Source organism: Dendrobates tinctorius, unplaced genomic scaffold (genome assembly GCF_039654945.1).
Source record: "Dendrobates tinctorius isolate UK_male_01 unplaced genomic scaffold, ASM3965494v1 ptg000018l, whole genome shotgun sequence".
NCBI classification, from domain to species: Eukaryota; Metazoa; Chordata; class Amphibia; order Anura; family Dendrobatidae; genus Dendrobates; species Dendrobates tinctorius.
In genome coordinates, this window is record NW_027361686.1 from 18,514,532 (window position 1) to 18,536,812 (window position 22,281).

Sequence of the window (22,281 nt, forward strand, 5' to 3'; positions counted from 1 at the left end):
TTTTTTTATTTTCCCCAAGGTTAACAGGAAAAATTGGACCCAAAAGTTGTCCAATTTGTCCTGGGTACGCTAATACCCCATATGTGGGAGAAAACTACTGTTTAGGCACACATCGGGGCTCAGAAGGGAAGTAGTGACATTTTGGAATGCAGACTTTGATGGAATGGTCTGCTGGCATCATGTTACCTTTGCAGAGCCCCTGATGTGCCTAAACGGTAAAAAAAAAAGAAAAAACACAAGTGCCCCTTTTTTTTGGAAACAAGTTCCTTGGGGGTCTAATCTAGATGTGCCTAAACAGTGGCAATACCCAACAAGTGCCCCCCTCTTTGGAAACTAAACCCCCAAGGAACTTTACTAGATGAGCCCCCATTTTGGAAGTAATCTACTGTTTCTTGTTATGTAAATTTAAGTAAATTAGTAGTGAATAGAGGTGTGGTACAATTTGAAGCAATCCTTCATACACATGCCAGGTTTTTCAGGGGCAGGTGTTGCATTGATAAATGTTGTCCTTACATATTCCCCTTTTGTAATACACTTGGCACATTTTTTGCCGCTTAACTTTTTTTTCCAGTTGGCAGGACCACCCCCGGGAAATGCTGACCTGGTACAATACGAGTACCTTCAGTTCCGGAAGTACTGGGGCCCTCTCCTTCCTGAGTGCCAAATATCAGGGCCTTAACCACTAACTTCTGGAACTGAAGGTACGACGTATCTGTGTGGCGTGCACATCGTGGCAGCAGGAAATCGTTGAGCATTGCCATCTGTACGATGTGCACGGCTAGCTTCTTGTACCACACCTTGGTCTTTCTCAAAGCACTGTACGGCTAGAGGAGTTGATCAGAGAGATCAACTCCCCCCCCCCATGTTTTTGTTGTACCCCAGTACACAGGTCGGTTTGATGACCTGTGCAGAGGTACCCTGTACAGCGCTGAGGGCGTTGCCATCACCGTGTATGGTGGTCATGACAATGACATCCCTCTTGTACTTGACCACCAGCAGAAAGAGATTTGAAAAGTGGGATGCTGGTATAAAAGTTCTCAGTGTAGACATGATAACCTTTATTCAGCAGTAGGTGCACCAAATCCCACACAATTTTCCCACTCACTCCCAGGACAGGGGGACATTCAGGGGGGTTCAATCCTGGTGTCCTTTCCTTCGTAAACTCTAAACCTGTTGGTGTACCCTGAGGTACTCTCATGCAGTTTGTAGAGTTTAATTCCTTACCTGGCCCTCTTGCTGGGCAGGTACTGACAGAATCTGAGCCTTCCTTTAAAATGAACTAACGACTCGTCCACGTAGATGTCTCTATGGACACATAGAGTCTCTCGCATGAAAACCTGGCACTGCCGCCGGCACTCGGACCGGAGCGTGCGGCTACATATAAATACATGTAGCTGCACGTTCCGGTCTGATTGCCAGCGGCAGTGCCAGGTTTTCATGCGAGAGACTTGCACGAGAATCGTGCGAGTCTCTCGCAAGTGAATATGAGCCCTTATGGTTGTAGTCTCTCTTCTTTCTTCTGTCTTCAGCAGGGATTGTGATGTCAGATTTCTGTGGCATCGATTGCGCCAATCAGCAGCTGCAGGCCATGCTTGGCCTTTCCTAGGCATCGGCCTAGGGATCGGTGCTGTAAGCACCGATGCTAGGCAGGTCGCCGGCAGGGCACAGTGCGGTAACATTACGGCTGTGCCATGCGATTGTCGCGATCGTTGGTCGTGCCAATCTGAGTAATCTTTGCCAATGCCTGTTGTTGCCAGGCACCAGCCTAAGATTGAGTACATTGGTACTTGATCCTAGGCTGGGACATCACTGTTTCATTCAATGAGAGAGGCAGCGATTGGCTGTTCAGAATTGAATAGCCAATCACAGCGATCGTGAGTGAGGGTGGGTGGGATCATCTCCGGGATGCCGACGCCATCTTTCCCCGAGGTAAGATGGTGTCGGAATTTGAATGCGATCACCACAACATCAGTCGCGGTGGTCGTATTAAAGATATGACGTACTATACCATCCATGGTCAGACAGGCCCAGGTCACATGGACGGGTATCGTACGTCTGATGTCAGAGCGGGGTTAAAGATAATTAACGTTATAAAAATTACTGTAGGGTTTTCTGTGGTTGCCCTGTGTACATCCATTTTATTTAAATGTGCTATGTTTGGGTTATCTTCCATCTTGATTCCTTCTACCCCTCTGATAGGGTTCATCTAAAGCAGCCTATATTCCCAAAAATGACAGTTTCATGACAATACTCTTGCTCCTCTCTGCTAGTGATAATCCGTGACAGAACTGATGTTCACAACAGAATATGTATCCCGTGTGTGTGTGTGTGTGTGTGTGTGTGTGTGTGTGTGTGTGTGTGTGTATAGCAGTCTGTGTAGCATATGTGATGTATAAAACAGACTTCGGGTATCCTTCTTGATGTATATACAGCAGTTTAACCTTGTGTGTATGTATATATTATATACACATGATCAAAATTGTTGGTACCCCTCGATTAATGACAGAAAAACCCAACTGACAAAAATAATAAATAAAAATCTATGAAAATGAACAAGTGAAAGTCAGACGTTGCTTTTCAACCATGCTTCCACAGAATTAAAAAAAATAAATAAATTAAACTCAAGAAATGATGGTACCCTTAACTTAATATTTTGTTGCACAACCTTTGGAGGCAATCACTGCAATCAAACGATTCCTGTAACTGTCAATGAGACTTCTGCACCTCTCAACAGGTATGTTGGCCCACTCCTCAAGAGCAAACTGCTCTAGTTGTTTCGTGTTTGAAGGTTGCCTTTTCCAGATGGCATGTTTCAGCTCTTTCCAAAGATGCTCAATAGGATTTAGGTCAGGGCTCTTAGAAGACCACTTCAGAATAGTCCAATGTACTCTTGGCCATTCTTGGGTGTTTTTAGCTGTGTGTTTTGGGTCATTATCCTGTTAAAAGACCCATGACCTGCGACTGAGACCAAGCTGACACTGGGCAGCACATTTCTCTCTAGAATCCCTTGATAGTCTAGAGATTTCATTTTACCCTGCACAGTTTCTAGACACCCTGTGCCAGATGCAGCAAAGCAGCCCCAGAACATAACAGAGCCACCTCCATGTTTCACAAGTAGGGACAGTGTCCTTTTCTTGATATGCTTAATTTTTCTGTCTGTGAACATAGAGCTGGTGTGCCTTGCCAAAAAGTTCCATTTTTTTTACTTATCTGTCCATAGGACATTCTCCCAGAAACTTTGTGGCTTGTCAACATGTGGTATGGCAAATTCCAGTCTGGCTTTTTTTTTTATGATTTTTTTTTTTTTTCTTCCCAACAATGGTGTCCTCCTTGGTTGTCTCCCATGAAGTTCACTTTGGCTCATACAACAATGGTGTGATCTGACACTATTCTTTAAGCTTGAAGTTAACCTTTAATCTGTTTAGAAGTTTTTCTGGGCTCTTTTGTTACCATTCGTATTATCCGCCTCTTTGATTTGTCATCAATTTTCCTCCTGCTGCCACGTCCAGGGAGGTTGGCTACAGTCCCATGAAGCTTAAGTTTCTGAATAATATGTGCAACTGTGTAGTCAAAGGAACATCAAGCTGCTTGGAGATGGTCTTATAACTTTTACCTTTACCATGTTTGTCTATAATATTCTTTCTAATCTCCTGAGACAACTTTCATTCGCTTACTCTGGTCCTTGTTGAGTGTGATACACACCATGTCACCAAACAGTACAGTGAGTATCTGTAGCCCTCTATACAAGCCCACTCACTGATTCCAAGACTGTAGACACCTGTGATGCTAATTAGTGGGCACACCTTGATTTAACATGTCCCTTTTGTCACATTATTTTCAGGGGTACCATCATTTCTGTCCAGGCCTATTTCATGAGTTTTATTTATTTTTTTTTAAATTCTGTGGAAGCATGGTTGAAAAGCAATGTCTGACTTTCATTTGTTCATTTTGATAGATTTTTGATTTTATTATTACTTTTGTCAGATTCAAGTTATTTCTGTCACCATTGTGGGTTTTTCTGTCATTAACCCCTTCCCGACCTTCACCGTACTAGTACGGCTTTACGGAAACTGCATTTCTGTCCTGAGCAGTACTAGTACAGCGGTACGATCACCGCGGCCTCACGCTAAATGCCGCGGGTGTCAGCTGTATGTGACAGCTGACACCCCGCAGCAATGCCCACGATCGGTGCTAGCACCGATCGTGGCCATTTAACCCCTCTGAGAACAATCGAGTAAGGAGGGGGCTCCCTCAGCTCTCCCACCGGAACAACGCAATGCGATCGCATTTTTTCCTGTGGTCTCCATGGAGACCCCTGGCTCCAAGATGGCCATGGGGTCTTTCCGGGTCCTTCAGTGAGGTGGTTTGTCAGTGCCTGCTGACAGCAGGCGCCAGCAAGCCTCCTACACTACCTGTCAGATTGCCGATCTGACACGGTGCAGTGCAAAGTGTCAGATCAGCGATCTGACTTTATATAGTAATGTCCCAAGCTGAGAAAATGTAATAAAGTAAAAAAAAATTAGTGTGTAAAAATATATTTTTTTAAAAATGCCCAAATAAAGAGAAAATTTTTTTTGCCAATAAAAACATTTATGTAAACAATAAAAAAACAATAAGTACACATTTAGTATCGCCGCATCCGAAATGACCTGACTTATAAAACTTTCCCACTAGTTAACCCCTTTAGTGAACACTTAAAGCATTGTTTTTTGTTTTTTTTTTTTATCATACCGCCGAACAAAAAGTGGAATAACACGCGATCAAAAAGACATAAATAATCGTGGTACTGCTGAAAACGTCTTGTCCCGCAAAAAACGAGCCGTTATATAGCTGCATCACTGGAAAAATAAAGTTATAGCTCGCAGAATAAAGCAATGCAAAAATTATTTTTTTAATATAAAATAGCTTTTATTGTATAAAAGCGCCAAAAGATATAAATGAGGTATCGCTGTCATCATACTAACCCAAAGAATATAACTGCTTTATCAATTTTACCACACGTGGAACGGTGTAAACGCCCCACAAAAAGAAATTCATGAATTGCTGGTTTTTGTTCATTCTGCCTACCAAAATTCGGAATAAAACGTGATCAAAAAATGTAATTTGCCCCAAAATTGGTACCAATAAAAATATCAACTCGTCCCACAAAAAAACAAGATCTCACATGACTCTGCAGGCCAAAATATGGAATAATTATAGCTGTCAAAATGTGGTGATGCAAAAACTATTTTTTGCAATAAAAAGCGTCTTTTAGTGTGTGACAGCTGCCAAACATAAAAACCCGGTATAAATAGTAAATCAAACCCCCTTTATCACCCCCTTAATTAGGGAAAAATAATAAAATAAAAAAAGCGTATTTATTTCCATTTTCCCATTAGGGTTAGGGTTAGAGGTGTGTTGGGTTTAGGGTTGTAGTTAGAATTGGGGGTTTTCCACTGTTGAGACACATCAGGGGCTGTCCAAACGCGACATGGCGTCTGATCTCAATTCCAGCCAATTTTGCATTGAAAAGTCAAACTGTGGGGTATCCACATGCTCCTGACAAATTGCACAACAACTTTTGGGGTCCACTTTCTCATGTTACCCTTGGGAAAATAAATATTGGGGGAAAAAAGATCATTTTTGTGAAAAAAAATTTTTTTTATTTTTACAGCTCCACATTGTAAACTTCTGTGAAGCACTTGTGTGGTGAGCATGTTGAACTCCCATCTAGATAAGTTCCTTAGGGGGTCTACTTTGCAAAATGGTGTCACTTGTGGGGGTTTTCCACTGTTTAGGCACATCAGGGGCTCTCCAAACGCGTCTTGGCGTCAGATCTCAATTCCAGCTAATTTTGCATTGAAAAGTCAAATGTTGCTCCTTCCCTTCCGAGCTCTGCCATGCACCCAAACAGTGGTTTACCTGCATATATGGGGTATCAGCGTACTCAGGAAAAATTGTACAATAACCTTCGGGGTCCAATTTCTCCTGTTACCCTTGGTAATATAAAACAAATTGGATCTGAAGTAAATTTTTTGTGAAAAAAAGTTAAATGTTAATTTTTTTTTTTTTTTTTTTGAACATTCCAAAAATTCCTGTGAAGCACCTGAAGGGTTAATAAACTTCTTGAATGTGGTTTTGAGTACCTTGAGGGGAGCAGTTTTTAGAATGGTGTCACTTTTGTGTATTTTTTTTATCATGTAGACCCCTGAAAGTCACTTCAAATGTGATGTGGTCTCAAAAAAAAAAAAAAAATGATTTTGTAAAATTTGTTGAAAAAATGAGAAATCGCTGGTGAACTTTTAACCCTTATAACTTCCTAACAAAGAAATTTTGGTTCCAAAATTGTGCTAATGTAAAGTAGACATGTGGGAAATGTTATTTATTAACCAATTTATGCTATATGACTCTCTGATTTAAGGACATAAAAATTAAAAGTTGGAAAATTGAGAAACTTTCAAAATTTTCACCAAATTTTTTTTTCCCCCAAAAAACGCAAGTCATATCGAAGACATTTTACTGCTATCATAAAGTACAATATGTTACGAGAAAGCAGTCTCAGAATCAGTGGGATCCGTTGAAGCGTTCCAGATTTATTACCTCATAAATTCATAAATGGGCAGTGGTCAGAATTGTTAAAATTGGCCTGTTCAGAAAGGCGAAAACAGGCTGGGTTGCGAAGGGGTTAAACGAGGGGTACCAGCAATTTTGACCGTGTGTTATTAATTCTCAGGGTATCGTGGGGACCTAGCCACAAGGGAAACTAGTTAAATAGGTGGGTCCTTGGTGACTTCTCCCCACCCACTCCACTAGAGTGGCAGTTCTCTATATATACATGCACAAAGGGAGAAACCTGTCAGTCACTGGCAATGGGTGTGGAAATGCCACCAAGGACCCGCCCATCTGACTAGTCTACTGTGCAGCTTTGCCCCTGGCAGCTTTTAAAGTGTGTTTTTCTCTGAAATGCAGCAGCATTTGAATCAAACACGTATGGATAAGATTATAAAGCCAATGTCTGATACATGTTGCCTGTGGATCGACCATCATATGTATGCTTTCAGTTTCCCTTTAAGTCTACCCTTTTTTGGACTGTTGTGTAGTTGTAGACCATATTGGTAAGCAGTTACATCATAAGTCATATTTAATGCTTATGATATGCGTAATCTGCTCAAAATACTTGTGATCCAAGAAATGTTTGAATATCAAGGCTATGTGCACACGTTATTTGTTTACAGCAAAAACGCAACGGTAAAAACCTCGTGTTTTTTGCATGTTTTTTTTTTTGTTTGTACAGCAATGCAATAGTTTTTGGAGCTAAATAGAGATATTTGGGGAAAAAAGTTTTGTAGTGTAATTTCCTTGTTAAACACCTTCTTTTTCATGCTGATTAGTTGCCCAACCCTCATCTGCCCCAGAAATTGCACTTCATATTTGAAGCGCCAGTTCTGGCACTTCTCTGACACCTTCATTACTAAACTTGTAAGTTAAAAGTTAAATAAATATACACACCGAAAATATTGAATCTTGGCATTCTGCGATTGTCCTTCCATATCGGACGAGACTCGCCAATGCGAGTCAATGGGTATGAGGGAAAAATCGCGTACACTAAAATCAGAGCGCAACGAGTCAGAATGGAATGGATATACACATAGCATAGAGGGATATAAAGATGTCAGTGACATATACAACTAGTACAGTGTGTCCAGCTTACTGTACATGTATTTAAGTAATAAATGCTTTTTCGGAAAAATTGGCGTGGTCTCCCGCGTAATTTTCATAACCAGCAGAGGGAAAGCCTACAACTGGAGGCATAGGTTTATAACCTAGGAAGGGGGTAATACTCACAGAGCTTCACGGGCCATTAATATCGGCTCACAGCTGTATACTTGGCCTTTCCTGGCTATTAAAATGAGGGACCCACAAAAAGACAGTCCCTCTATAATTAATAACCAGTAAAGGCTAGGCAGACAGCTGTAGGCTGATATTAGTAGCCTGAGAAGATATTGGCCCCGCCCCAGACTAAAAACATAATCTATAAGATGAGCCAATTCTGTTCTGGCATTTGACCTCACTCTTCCCACTTGCCCTGCTGCAGTGGCAAGTGGGATGATGTCACCTTTGTATTGTCAGGTGACATCAAGCCCAGAGGTAAGGAATGGAGATGCGTCTATAAGACACCCCCCATTACTAACCCCATAGTGAAGAAGAAAAAAAAACACAACCAGAATAAAGTCCCTTTTATTTGAAATGACAGACTCCTTTTATTGAATCTAAATTAAACCATACTCAGGTTATCGCCCAGTCCACTGAAGCCAATGTCTCCTGTAAATGAATCAAGATAATAAACAATAATGCTCCTCACCTGTCTGAAGTGAAGATAATAATCCATAATGTCCCTCAACGATCCTGACTTTAAGCACAGGCTCCAGCTGACTACGCCCATCAGCCAATGCCTGCTCCCTCTATAATCAGTAACAGCAGGTGTCAGCTGATTGGAGTAGTAGTCTCATCAGCTGACACCAGTGACATGCGCTCTGACCAACAATAAGGATCTTGCCGGTGGTAACGTTACCTCCGATCAGAACAGCCACACTGGTGTTTCTTCTCGCTGTCACACAGGTGACAGTATGGGATATGAATTTTGTAAAAATTGCAAGCAAAAAGTCAGGAAATCCGCAAACCATCTTATACCTGCATTTTTGCTTCGTATTTGACCTACTCAATTGAAGTCAATGGGTGAAAAACATGGCAAAAACGCACAAAGAACTGACATGCTGTGGATTTAAAAGCAGCACAAATCTTGAAAGGAAAATTGCTGATCATGTGCACAGTACTTCAGGATTCTCATTGACTTTGCTAGCAGAAGGATTCCCTAGTGTTTTGGGGCCAATTTCATGCGGAAAAAACGCCATAAGAATGCATAGTGTGCACGCAGCCTAAAAAATGTTTATGCTGGAAAATCTGCAGCCGCAAAATCTGGCCCAAATAGTGCAGTATGTACTGCTGAGTGCTGTGGAAATACAGCATTGGGCCTCCATCATGCATCCGTGAGTCATATACAGGTGCTTCTCACAAAATTAGAATATCATCAAAAAGTTAGTTTATTTCAGTTCTTCAATACAAAAAGTGAATCTCATAAATTATATAGAATCGTTACAAACAGTGATCTTTTCAAGTGGTTATTTCTGTTAACGTTGATTGTGGTTTACAGTCAATGAAAATCCAACAGTAATTATCTTAGTAAGTTAGAATAATTAGCAAAAAACATCTGCAAAGGCTTCATAAATGTTTCAAAAGGTCCTTTAGTCTGTTTCAGTAGGCTCCACAATCATGGGGAAGACTGCTGACTTGACAGATGTCCAGAAGGCTGTCATTGGCATACTCCACAAGGAGGGAAAGTCTCAAAAGGTCATTGCTAAAGAAGCTTGCTGTTAAGAGTGCTGTATCCAAGCATAGAAAAATATTCAGAATTGAGTCCTCAGTGGTTGATACCTTTTAATGGCTAACTGAAAAGATGGTAACACATTGCAAGATTTCGAGACTACTCAGGTCTCTTCATCAGGCATTGACTAATACAACATCTGAAGAATCACATATATATATGCACAACACAGCACAGAAAAAAATGCAATAGATAAGACAAGTGACGTGAAGCAGAATTATCATTATGGGATAGGGAGAAACATAAATATTGGACTAGTTCATAGATAAAGAGTCTGGATGTTTTATTGTCCTCTGGGGTCTCCTAAAGTGTTGTGATACCCCCACAAGGTCTTAGGAGCAAATTCCTTAATTGATGTAAAAAGACATAAATCCATGCGACACATTCATTCCAGCACTGAGAGTGTCAAAGGTAGTCATAAATTTATACTCCCAGACCCTCCTGTCTCTCAGAGATGTGAAGTAACTTTTCAATACCAGTAATTTCATATCCATGGTGTTGTTGTGATCAGGCATACAAAAATGTTTTGCCACAGGTAGATCCATTCTTTTTTCTCTTATTGTGTGACGATGAGCATTCATCCTTGTTCTAAGCGTTTGCCCTGTCTCCCCCACATACAGACCCCCAGTTGGACATTTAGTACAAATAATTAAGTACACCACATTAGATGTATTGCCGCTAAAAGTATCTGGGATCTTGTAGGCCTGATGTGAATTGGGGATCTTTATCGTGTCCGTGGTCATTATAAATGAACAGGTTTTGCATTTTTTCTGGTTGCAAGGAAAGGTTCCTGCAGCTGCTGAGAGGACAGGGAGCTTCTGACAATGATGCTTCTTAGATTTGGGGGCTGCCTAAAGCACAGTAGTGGGGGGGGTCTGGAAAAATGGATTGCAATCGGGCATCTTTTTGTAGTAAAGGTTGTAATTTCCGTGCAGGTCCCCTTGGCACTTCCAGATTTGGGTTGTAGGTGACTACTAGAGGCACCCGGTTATTTTCTTCTTTAGCTTTGTAATGTTGCAGGTGATTCCTTGACATTCTGGTGGCTCTTGTAATTTGGTTTTCAATTGTTCTTGGATGGTAGCCCTGATTCAAAAAGGTCATTTTTAGGCGACCAAGGTGTTTGTCTCTATCCATGGGGTTGGAACATATACGATTGTATCTGATGGCTTGGCTATGGATAATAGTTCTTTATGTGTTTTGGATGGAAACTGTCCCATTTAAGGTATGATGGACGGTCGATTGGCTTCTGATACAGAGATGTCTCTATTTCATTATTTTTTAGCTTAATGATGGTGTCAAAAAGTTAATTTCAGTGCTGGAGTAGTTGAGCGTTAAGTTGATGGTGGGATGAAATAGATTAAACTGTTCGTGGAACGTCTTTAGCTGTTGCTCAGACTCCGTTCCACGAACATTCAAAAATTTGGGGGAGATTCACAAGTAGTGGACTGCTGCTGGAGCCATTGCTTCAAGAGCCGCCACACACAGACATATCCATCCAAGACATGGGCGGCTACAAGTGTTGCATTCCTTGTGTCAAGTCACTCATCACCAATAGACAACGCCAGAAGCGTCTTACCTTGACCAAGGAGAAAAAGAACTGGACTGTTGCTCAGTGGTCCAAGTTGTGGTTTTCAGATGAAAGTAAATTTTGCATTTCATTTGGAAATCAAGGTCCCAGAGTCTGGAGGAGTGGAGAGGCCACAATCCAAGCTGCTTGAGGTCTAGTGTGAAGTTGCCACAATCAGTGATGGTTTGGGGAGCCATTTCATCTGCTGGTGTAGGTCCACCGTGTCTTATTAAGACCAAAGCCAGCGCAGCCGTCTACCAGGAAATTTTAGAGCACTTCATGCTTTTCTCTACCAACAAGCTTTTTGGAGATGGAAATTTCATTCTCCAGCAGGACTTGGACTCTGCCGGTAGTACCAATTCCTGGTTTAAAAATAACAGCATCACTGTGCTTGATTGGCTAGCAAACTTGCCTGACCTTAATCCCATAGAGAATCTATGGGGTATTGTCAAGATTGAGATTAGACACCAGACCCAACAATGCAGACGAGCTGAAGGCTGTTATCAAAGCAACCTGGGCTTCTATAACACCTCAGCAGTGCCACAAGCTGATCGCCTCCATGCCACGCCGCATTGATGCAGGAATAGATGCAGAAGGAGCCCCGACCAAGTATTGAGTGCACTTACTGAACATACATTTCAGTAGGTCAACATTTCAGAGTTTAAAATCATTTTTGAAGCTGGTGTTATAAGGAATTGTAATTTCACAGACTATGTACTCATTATAATCTGTGGGGCTGTTCAAATGTAACTTTTTTTGCTGACCATGTGTCTGCAATTAAAAAAAAAAAATCACTGGGACATGTCTTATTTTTACTAGTATCTAAATATTCATAAAAGATCAAAATTCATCATGGACCACACATGGGGGCATTAATGTACAGTCCATGTGCTGGCCGTGATTAACATTGATGTACAGCAGAAGCTTTGTCATTTATTTTATTTTTTCATATGTGAAAATCGCTGATGAAGTTTAGACAGTAAAACCTCGCTCTCAGGACATTTTTTGGCATACCAGAAAAATCCCTGATATCTGATTTGAAAAGAGACACAAAAGACCAAACACATTGGTGTGCACACCTGATTCAGTGATGTAAATAGATAGCATAAAATGTATGACTTTAGTGGAACCCTGGAACATACAAAACCACAAACGCATAAAAACAATTGAAACACATATACAACACGATGATCAGCCAATACCCCTAACGGTCGAGACATGGCATCCCTTATCAAAATACACATATGAAGCTTGAGCCAGCAGTAAACAATTAACAATCAATAATAAATGCAAACAGTCAGGGACTAATATGTGAGGTTAGTCCCAGAGTATGCAAAATAACCTACATACAAAATAACAGCCCACACAATATGTCTATAAGGTGCATATAGTGCCCAACAAATCTGGGGAAATATTGTACAAAATAAATCCCTGTATACAGGTTATATATAAGATTGCATGGTATGGCGGTCTCGGAGCAATAAAGAGATTATACTCAAAAATAGTGATCACAAGAATTTGTGTGTATGCATCAAGTGGGAGGTCAAGCACCTTTGTAGGAAAAAGCCAGTAAGCTGGGCAGAAGTATCAGCAGGCATATCTACCTTGGAGCATGTGGAGGATGCCGAGGCACTGCCATAATGGGCAGTCAAAATGAAAAGCAGGGGTGTGGGGGAGAGCCCACGTGTATCACTTTACAAGATAGCTTCATCAGGGAAAGTATGAAGTACAGGACTGTGGGGCTGTATTACATTCTATGGGGGGTGCTGCATCATACTCTGAGGGGGTTACCGTCTATGCTCGTGTATGAGCTGACCCGTGTATAAGCCGACCCCCCCCCCCCCCCCAAATTTTGTAAAAAAAAAAAAAAAAAAAAAAAATGGGAAAACTTATTGACTCGCATATAAGCCTAGGGTGGAAAATGCCGAAGCTACTGGTAAATTTCAAAAATAAAAATGGATATGAATAAAAGTAAATACAGTGAGTGGCCCCTTATAATGCTGCACAGTAATTAGTGGCCCCTTATAATGCTGCACAATGATGAGTGGCCCCTTATAATGCTGCTGCCGCTGCCTCAATTTAAAAAAAAAACAAAAAAAAAAAAACCTATATACTCACCTCGTCACTGCTGCTCGTCAGCGTTGCCGGCTCTGCAGTGACTGTTCAGGTAGAGGGCGCCTGCTAACTACATCATGGCGCCCTCTGACCTGAACATCACTGCCAGAGGATGCAAGACAGCAGAGCGACGCGCAGCGGTGGAACGGGGGACAGGTGAATATGGCTCCCCCGTCATACTCACCTCTCCTGGCATGACTCTGCAGCCCCCCCCGTGCTTGCTTCCATGTTCAACGCGCTGTTCTTCCTGCTTTCTGCGGTCATGTGGTACCGCTCACTCATATGAATATGCGCATATTCATGAGTCTAATGAGCGGTACCCGTGGCCACTGAAAGCAGGAAGAACAGTGCGCCGAACATGGAACAAGCACGGGGGGCTGCAGAGTCATGCCAGGACAGGTGAGTATGATCTCCGACACCCCCCGCTCCCCCTCCCTGGCCGACTCCCCCCCCCCCCCCCCCCCCCCGGTATATGACTCGCGTATAAGCCCATAAAAATGGGCTGAAAATCTCGGCTTATATGCGAGTATATAGGGTACATTATATTCTATGGGGGTCTGCATTATACTATATGAGGGGGGCTGCATTATATTCTATGGGGGGGTCTGCATTATACTATTTGAGGGGTGCTACATTACATTCTATGGGGGAGCTGTATTATACCTTATGAGGAGGCAACATTATATTATGGGGCTGCATTATGCTCTGTGAGGGGGCTACATTATTTTATATGCGGGGTCTGCACTATACTCTATGAGGGGGCTACAGTATATTATGTGGTGTGGCTGCTTTATACTCTATTGGACTATGGGAAGTGCATTATACTATATGTACTATATGGGACCTGCATTATATTGTATCAAGGACTATGGGAAATACATTTATACTAAATGAAAAACTATGAGGTGCATTATACTATGGGAAGTGAATTTTACTACATAGAGGACTATGGGGGTGCATTATACTATATGGTGAACTATGAGGAGTGTATTTTACTATATGGAGGACTGAGGAGTGTGTTATACTCTATAGCGGACTGAAGTGTGTTTTAATATATGGACGACTATGACGAAAGTATTTTAGGATATGGAGGACTATGGGGCACATTATATTATATGGAGGACTATGGCGTGTGAATTATACTACGGTATATGGAGGACAATGGGGTGTATTATACTAAACAAGCAAAATACTGCTTATTCATCTAGTAATTGGCTTGTTTATGCCATAACAAAAAGCATTGTTCTCTACAGCACATCGCCCAATATGGGGACAGATTGATTTATTAGTGATTGTTCTGTCCCCATCATTATTACTCAGCCGGTGGAAAGAGGCCAGGAAACAAGCGTCGAACGACTTCAATATTGTCCATCACTCTTATTTAGCGGCCTGAACTCAGCTAGTGTAAATACAACTGAAATGCTTCTGTGTGATGTGCAATATGTCAGCATTTGGGGCCCATTTAAATCCCTTAATGACAGCCAATATGTCTTTTTACTGACCTAAGATATGAGAATATCATCCCCATACAGGTGACAATCCAGCAGCGGTCGGCTGTACACTATAGCTGACAACCTGCTGTATCAAAATGATCAGTGTTGGCACCGTCCATATCTGTTTAACCCCTTGCTGCTTTTTAAAAGTGACTAGATCAAATACATGGTTAATAGATTGTGGGGGCTTCTGCTTTAATCTAATTGACACACCGAGATCATGATTGTGTGGTCCTGATGTTTGCCATAGCAGTTCATGGCCAAATAGCGGCCTTAAGGCCCCGTCTCACTAAGCGATCTCGGTAGCGAGATCGCTGCTGAGTCACAACTTTTGTGACGTAACAGCAATCTCACCAGCGAGATCGCTGTGTGTGGCAGCGATCAGCGAGTGGCCCCCCTGCCGGTATCGCTGATCGCTGGATGAAACCTCTGGACATTTCTTTGGTCGCTGGTCTACCGCTGGCCAGCACGAATCGCTGCGTGTGACAGGCGGGAGACCAGCGATCAGGTGTAAAAAATAATTAAAAAAATATAGTTATTCTCACCTTCCGATGTCCCGTTCAGCCATCCTGCCTCTCTCCACTCTCCGGTCCCAGTGAGCCGTTGAACGAATGACCGCGAGACTTTGTTATCCCTCGAGACCGTGACATCTCGCGGTCATTCTCGCAAAGGATCACTGGGACCGGAGCGTGGAGAGAGGCAGGATGGCTGAACAGGACGTCGGAAGGTGGGAATAACTATATTTTTTATTTTGATTCTATTTTTTACAGCGCTCGGCATCGCTGTGCTGATCACTGGTGAAGCTGTCTGTGTGACAGCTCACCAGCGATCACATAGCGACTTACTAGCGATCCTGACACCTTGATATCGGTGTCGGGATCGTTGGTAAGTCGCTTAGTGTGACGGGGCCTTTAGAGTCTCCCGGCTATAGTGGCCTGTTCAGAAGTTGGTGACATTAGGTGGTAAAAAAACACTTTTTCATTCCTGCTATTCCACTTTTCATTAATTACTAAAAAACACCTGAAGGGTTAATAAACTACCTGACAGAAGTTTTCAAGATGTCAGGAGGCACTGTTTTTAAAATGGTATAACTTTTAGGGTTTTCCAATATATAGCACCCCCAAAGTCACTTCAAACCTGGAGAGGTCCCTCAAAAAATAAACTTTGTAAATTTCCTTGAAAGAATGAAAAATTACTGCTACACTTTTAAACCTAAAAGGCTAAAAAAATAAATTAGCGTTTTAAAAATGATGCTGATATAAGGCAGACATGTGGGAAATGTTATTTATTAATGTTTTTCTGTGGTATGGCTATCTGGATTAAAGAGATAATCATTCAAAATTTGAGAATTGAAATATTTTTTTTTTTTTTACATTTTTGTAAAATTTCTGATTTTTTTTATAAATAAGCACAACATATCCTAAAGTTACCAGTATCATAAATTATAATGTGCCACAAAAAATGATTTCAAAATCACTGGGGTTTGTTGAAGTGTTCCAAAGTTATCACCACATAAAATGACATTGGTCAAAATTTTAAAAAATTGGTCCCATCACTAAGGGGTTAAACTTTTGCCCAGGACCCCACTTTGCCTAAAACTGGCCCTGTCTCCTACATACAGGAGGAGGGAGAGTCTTGAAAGATAAGTCTTGAGAGTCTTGGTTGTCCTGTGCCATCTAGATCTGCTCATTTCCACATCATAAAGTTACAACGCCACAGATGTGGCTGAGACACATGTACAAGTATCAAGCACGTCCTGCTTACTAGACTTAGGCTGCTTTCACACTTGCGGTTTTTTTGTGCTGCGCACCGTGCGCATGCAAACGCACATAGAAAACGCATCATGCGTTTGTGTGCTTTTTTTGCGGTTTTGAGCATTTTTTTTTTTAAAAAAAGCATGCTTTTTTTGCGCTGACGTGCGCATTACCATGCGCACGTCAGTGCACCCATAGACTATAATGGGTGTTTGGGTGAAAAAAAATGCATTGCGTGCGCATGCGTTTTTTTGGGACAAGTCGGACGCACAAAAAATACAACAGGATGCATTTTGTGCGCCCGAGCGCACACTACAAAAAAAACGCATGCGCATACAAACGCGTACAAACGCATGTGTATGCGCACCCATGTAAAGTATAGGAAAAAATGCATGCATTTTTTGCGCAAAAAGCAAGCACAAAAAAACGCAAGTGAGAAACCAGCCTAAGGCATGTGAATGATACCTGCCCATCGTGCACGCATCTCCGCAGATCTCTATGATGTATTTCTACTTATAGTTTGCTGACATAGAAATGTCTGCAGAAATTATTCTGAAATATTTGATTCTTTTCCAGGAGCTAATACAGAATGCTGATGATGCCAAAGCCAGCGAAGTCATCTTTGTTTATAATGAAGGGGAATATGGGACAGATGTTCTGTATGCAATGGACCCGCACGTCATCCAAGGTATATTATTATAAGCAGTGGGAAATCCAAAAATGGTTTAGAGATGGCAGCGGGCCCAAACCACCAGTATGCTATATTAATTCTGTGTTGTGGAGCGGGTCAAACTGCACCAAAACTATAGACATAAAATATAATAAAAGACCGTTCTAGGAAATGCTCAAGACCTTAAAGGGAATCTGTCACCCCTTTGTTGATATATCATATAATGATATCATTCAATTGTGTGTCACATAAGGATTCTCTTAGTACTTTTGCTTCCCCCTGACCCCGCACCTTTCATGTATAAATACCTTTTTTATATCGGTTCAGATGTATGTAAACTGCCGCTGTCCGGTCCGATGGGCGGGGCTTATTCACCTGCTCCCCCCCCCCCTCCCCTGCTCTACACAAGAAGAAATGCATAGAGCAAGACAGGGAGGGGAGGAGCAGGTGATTAAGCTCCGCCCAGCGGACCGGACAGCGGCAGTTTACATACATCTGAACCGATATAAAAAAGGTATTTATGCATGAAAGGTGCGGGGTCACGGGGAAGCAAAAGTACTGAGAGAATCCTTATGTGACACACAATTGAATGATATCATATGATATCTCAAAAAAGGGGTGACAGATTCCCTTTAAAAAATTTGGATGTTGAGAATTAATTTGATTATCCAGGGAAGTGGGGCAGCACGAAAAAAATTCGATTGGTGGCAGGGTGTAGAGTTGGGCGCTCTGCGGCAGGCAAAGATATGGAGTTAGAATTTTTAAATTGAATGGGCAACTAGGATAGTGACTGGCAAAGTGTGGAGTCATTAACATGCTGTATGGACAGAAAATTAAACTTGGCTCCTGCATTCTGAATGGTTTGAAAAGAGAAGCAGTTTCTGGGGCTCTTTCTGAACTCAGGCAGGAGTGTCATCTGCCTGATAAGTTGGTTCACCTTCGGCACCAAGTATTAAGAGCATCAAACCATCCCACTATGTCCTTTAGGCGGGCTATGTCCCTGTTGGGTTCGTTAACCTCCTGCATTCCAGCAGTCTGGTGGACGCAGTTCATGCAAGAACCTCACAATGGGACATGTTGGTTAATGATAGGGCCCTTAGGGGGTACCTGCAGAGACTGGTGACCTTGTCCACTTCTTCTATACGTTCCTTGAGATGGTGGATAGACCGGGATAACCTGTCCAGGGGGGGGGGGTCCCTGGGAAAATCACCTAACCTGGGTGATCACCACAGATGCTAGCCCTACAGGTTGGAGGGCACAGATGGGGGGAGGTCGTAGTCCAGAGCCAATAGGAGCAACAGTTAGAGTTCATCTAACCTGAAGGAGCTGACAGCAGTAGAACTGGCAGTTAAGGGGCTCCTTATATACCTGCAGGGTAATCACGTTGGGATCCTCTCCGACAATCGGGTTGCGGTGGCCTACATCAACCAACAGCGTGGAACTTGGTCCAGACCCCTAATGGAAGTGACAGAGCAGCTATTTCAAATAGAAAATGCTCCTCTGCTATCTTTGATGGCTCTGCATATAAGAGGAAAGGACAACATCAGGGCAGACTTTTTGAGCCGCAAACTACTAAGGCAGGGAGAATGGATGCTGAAAAGTGCCATCTTCAACCAGATTGTGCAGATGCAGACCTCTTTGCCACCACGAAGAACAGAAAAGTGAGGCGGTTCTGTTCTCTGAACCCCAGAGAGAAGCCACTGGTGTGAGATGCCTTCTTAAGAAAGTGGGACTTCAACTTGGGTTATGCCTATCCCCCTTGACCCTTTTACCTCTAGTGGTGAGGAAGATCAGGGAGAACAGGGCAAGAATTATAGTGATTGTTCCTTTTTGGCCCAGGAGGGCTTGGTTCTTGTGGCGAAGGACCATGTCGGTCTCCGATCCGTTGGTGCTTCCGGAGCATCCAGATCTCCTCTCCCAAGAGCCATTCTACCATCCACAAATGGTGGGGCTTCACCTGACGGCGTGGAATTTGAGAGATCATTACTGAGGGATAAGGGATTTTCCCCCAGTTTGATAGAGTAGGAAGGTAATTAGGACCAGGATCTACACCAGGACCTGGAGGAAATTCCTAGCTACCTCAGAATTTAGAGTTGGGGAGGCGGTTCTGATAGGTCAAATTCTGGACTTCCTGCAAAAGGGTCTGGAGATGGGTCTTTCCACAAATACCCTGGGGGCTGTATTTAGCTGTGACATCACAGGTAATTACTGGGTGTCCATATTTATTAAAGCATCAAGTAGATCTAGGCCCATTCGTAAAGAAAGATTATGCCATGGGTCTTGAACTTGGTTCTCACATCTATGACAGAGCTCCTGTTTGAGCCCATTATCTCCGCTTTGGTGAAGGTGCTCTCTTAAAGTGGCCTTCTTGGTTGCATTAACATCGGCGCAGAGGGTGAGTGATATCCAGGCTCTTTATAAACTCCCTCCATATACCCAGTTGCTGGATGAGAGGGTGGTGCTTGGGCCAGATCCAGCTTACTTGCCCAAAGTAGTCTCCAGATTCCACAGGTCACAAGAGATAGTTCTCTCTTCCTTCCTCCCCAATCCTACAAATCAGATAGAAAGGAAGCTACGTGGTCTTCTCCTTCCACCTTTTATAATAATTATAGATTAGATATGGGTGCCTCCTCAGATCTCACCTTTGGTATAAGAGTGCTGCAGGCTGTGGTCCCTCCCTTAGGAAATTATCTCTTGGTAATTCTCTCGTGGTGTTGTCAAGGGAGACCGAATAAAGTCTTAGTTACTTACCGATAACGGTATTTTTCGGAGCCCATGACAGCACCCTTACATTCTCTCCCTTCATGTGTGGGTGTGCACTACTTCCTCTTGTAAGTTTTCATGTGTGTGAAATTGTTGGGTGTTAGGATATAATATATATATATATATATATATATATATATATATGTGTGTCACGCCCACTCCACTGTCACTAAGCATCTTTCATTTCACCAGGGCTGTTTAAAAGAAGCTGAGCTGTGATTGATTGCTATGAGCAACATTTTTCCTTGTAGACAGTTGTGGTAACTGAGGCCTATTATTCTTACCATTTCTATGGTGTTATCTTCCTTCTGTAAAGCTGGAAATAACACAATTTATTACCGTGCCGACACAGACCACCCTCTAACACAGACCGCGGGGGAGCCCAGTATCACACAGGATAGGATTAGATACACAGCCCAGTATCACACGGGATAGGATTAGATACACGTACACTGCTCAGCAGATGGTATCACATAGGATTAGATACACAGCTCAGCAACAGAATGTGCCAAAGGAGAGGACACTTTCATTCCAAGAATTCCACTCATTACATTTGATTCGCCTTTTAATTTTAAACGCCTCCAGTTTCCACTTTGACCTGCATTTGCAATGTCCATTAACAAGGCTCAGGGACAGTCCTTGAAAGTAGTAGGAATCGATTTGCAATCTCCATGCTTTTCTCATGGTCAGCCTTACGTGGCCTGTTCAAGAGTTGGAACTGCCAAAAATCTGTTCATCTTTGCACCAAAAGGAAAAACCTAAAATGTTTATCAAAAGGCTCTTGAATGAGTTGAAAATAAAATACGATCAATACTTAAGTAATTGTTTAGTTAATTTGTGTTGCAAATCTGTAGTGTTGAATATATGATGTGAAATGTTTTTATGTGCAATATAACCATTATAATTTGTTATAACTAATCACAGTTAGTTACTATGCCTGGGCAACGCTGGGCTCTTCATCTTGTTGTATATATTTCTGCCATAAACCATGGAGGTCCTCTCAGGCTCCGTAATCCAACTGATGCGTGGGAGAGGTGCTGCCCTTTTATATCTGTAGGCTTCCTGTCACTGAATGGCGGATCCCCTCTCTCATGGTGCTGTCATGGGCTGCAAAAAAATACAGTTACCCCCCCCGCTGGGTATTGCTGATCATGCTCGAATGCCCTGGACATTTTTTGGATCGTTGGTCTCCTGCTGGCTAGCACGCATCGCTGTGTGTGGCAGGCGGGAGTGTTGTGAGTTCATTTTCCCCTTCGTCACTGAGGTCTGGTGAACTCCCTATTCTGGTAAAGGAAGGTAATGAGCCTGATTATCAGGCACCTGAGCCTAATGAGGATGACTGGCTGAGTGGAGTCATGGACTGGATATAAGGCTGCCCACGCCCTTCTGCCCTGCGGGTGATTTCTCTGTGGACTTCTAGGACACCAGTCTGTTTCCTGCTCCTCTAAAGCTAAGTTTTCTGCTTTGCCTGTTAGCATTTGTGTTTTGTTTTTGTTTTCCTTGCTTTTCTGGATTCTGCCATTCCCTGCTGGGGTGAGCTGAATCTCCTTTTGCCTGTTGCTCTGTCTTCAGAATATTCCTGAGTACTGACATAGCTTTTTTGAAGCCTAGCGTCTTCAGGGCCTTTTTCACTGTCAGTCTGTTAGCTCTTATTTTCATAGGGTTTTTCACGGATTGCAGACAGCAGCCTTCCTGTCCTTTCCTATCTAGTTAGCTTGGGCCCCGTCTTTGCTCAGTCTATCTTTCTGTCTGTGTTTAGTGTTTTCATCTTGCTTCACCGTCATTATATGTTGGGGGCTGCCTATTGCTTTGGGGTCTGCTCTGGGGCAGTTTAGATTTCCCCTTTCTTTCTTTAGGCCTATTTAATTCTCCGGCTGTGATCGAGGGGTCTAGGGCATCGTAGGAACCCCCCACGGCTACTGCTAGTTGTGTTGATAGGTTCAGGGGTCTGCAATCCGATAGCTGCCAACTTCTCTGGTTTTCTGGACTTAGCTAGCATTTCTGTTTTTGCCTCCTACGGTGACTCAATCATAACACGGGAGACTAGCGATCAGCGAGCTGGACGCTGATTTCCAATGTAAACCGCGGGTAACTAAGGGCTCGCGTCACTTAGTTCCCCGCTGTGTACCTTAGATACCAGCGTGCTGGTGCTGGGAGCTGGTATCTAAGGTAAACAGCGGGTTTCTAAGCACCGCGCGACGCTTAGAAACCCGCTGTTTACCTTAGATACCAGCTCCCTGCACCAGCACGCTGGTATCTAAGGTACATAGCGGGGAACTAAGCGATGTGCACGCTTGTTACCTGCGTCGTCGCTGTCCTGATCGCTGTTGAGATCTGCCTCAAAACTTTGCAACCTGGTCCATTTTTCCTACATACAGTATAATGGCCCCACACCTCTCCACACTGTATAATTGCCCCCTCTAGCCCTCCTCAGTGTGATAAACCCAACATAAATCTTCACACTGTATAGCTGCTTTCATACAGTATAATCCCCCCAC

General features: G+C 42.8%; 1 protein-coding gene across 1 annotated transcript in view; it reads left to right on the forward strand.

The window, feature by feature from the left end:
* LOC141082567 (sacsin-like) overlaps positions 1 to 22,281 on the forward strand; it is a 95,596-nt gene that overhangs the window by 17,542 nt on the left and 55,773 nt on the right. Inside the window, exon 4 of the mRNA XM_073566538.1 lies at positions 16,927 to 17,038. Coding sequence (XP_073422639.1) covers positions 16,927 to 17,038 — 112 coding nt within the window. The remainder of the gene's footprint in view (positions 1 to 16,926; positions 17,039 to 22,281) is intronic.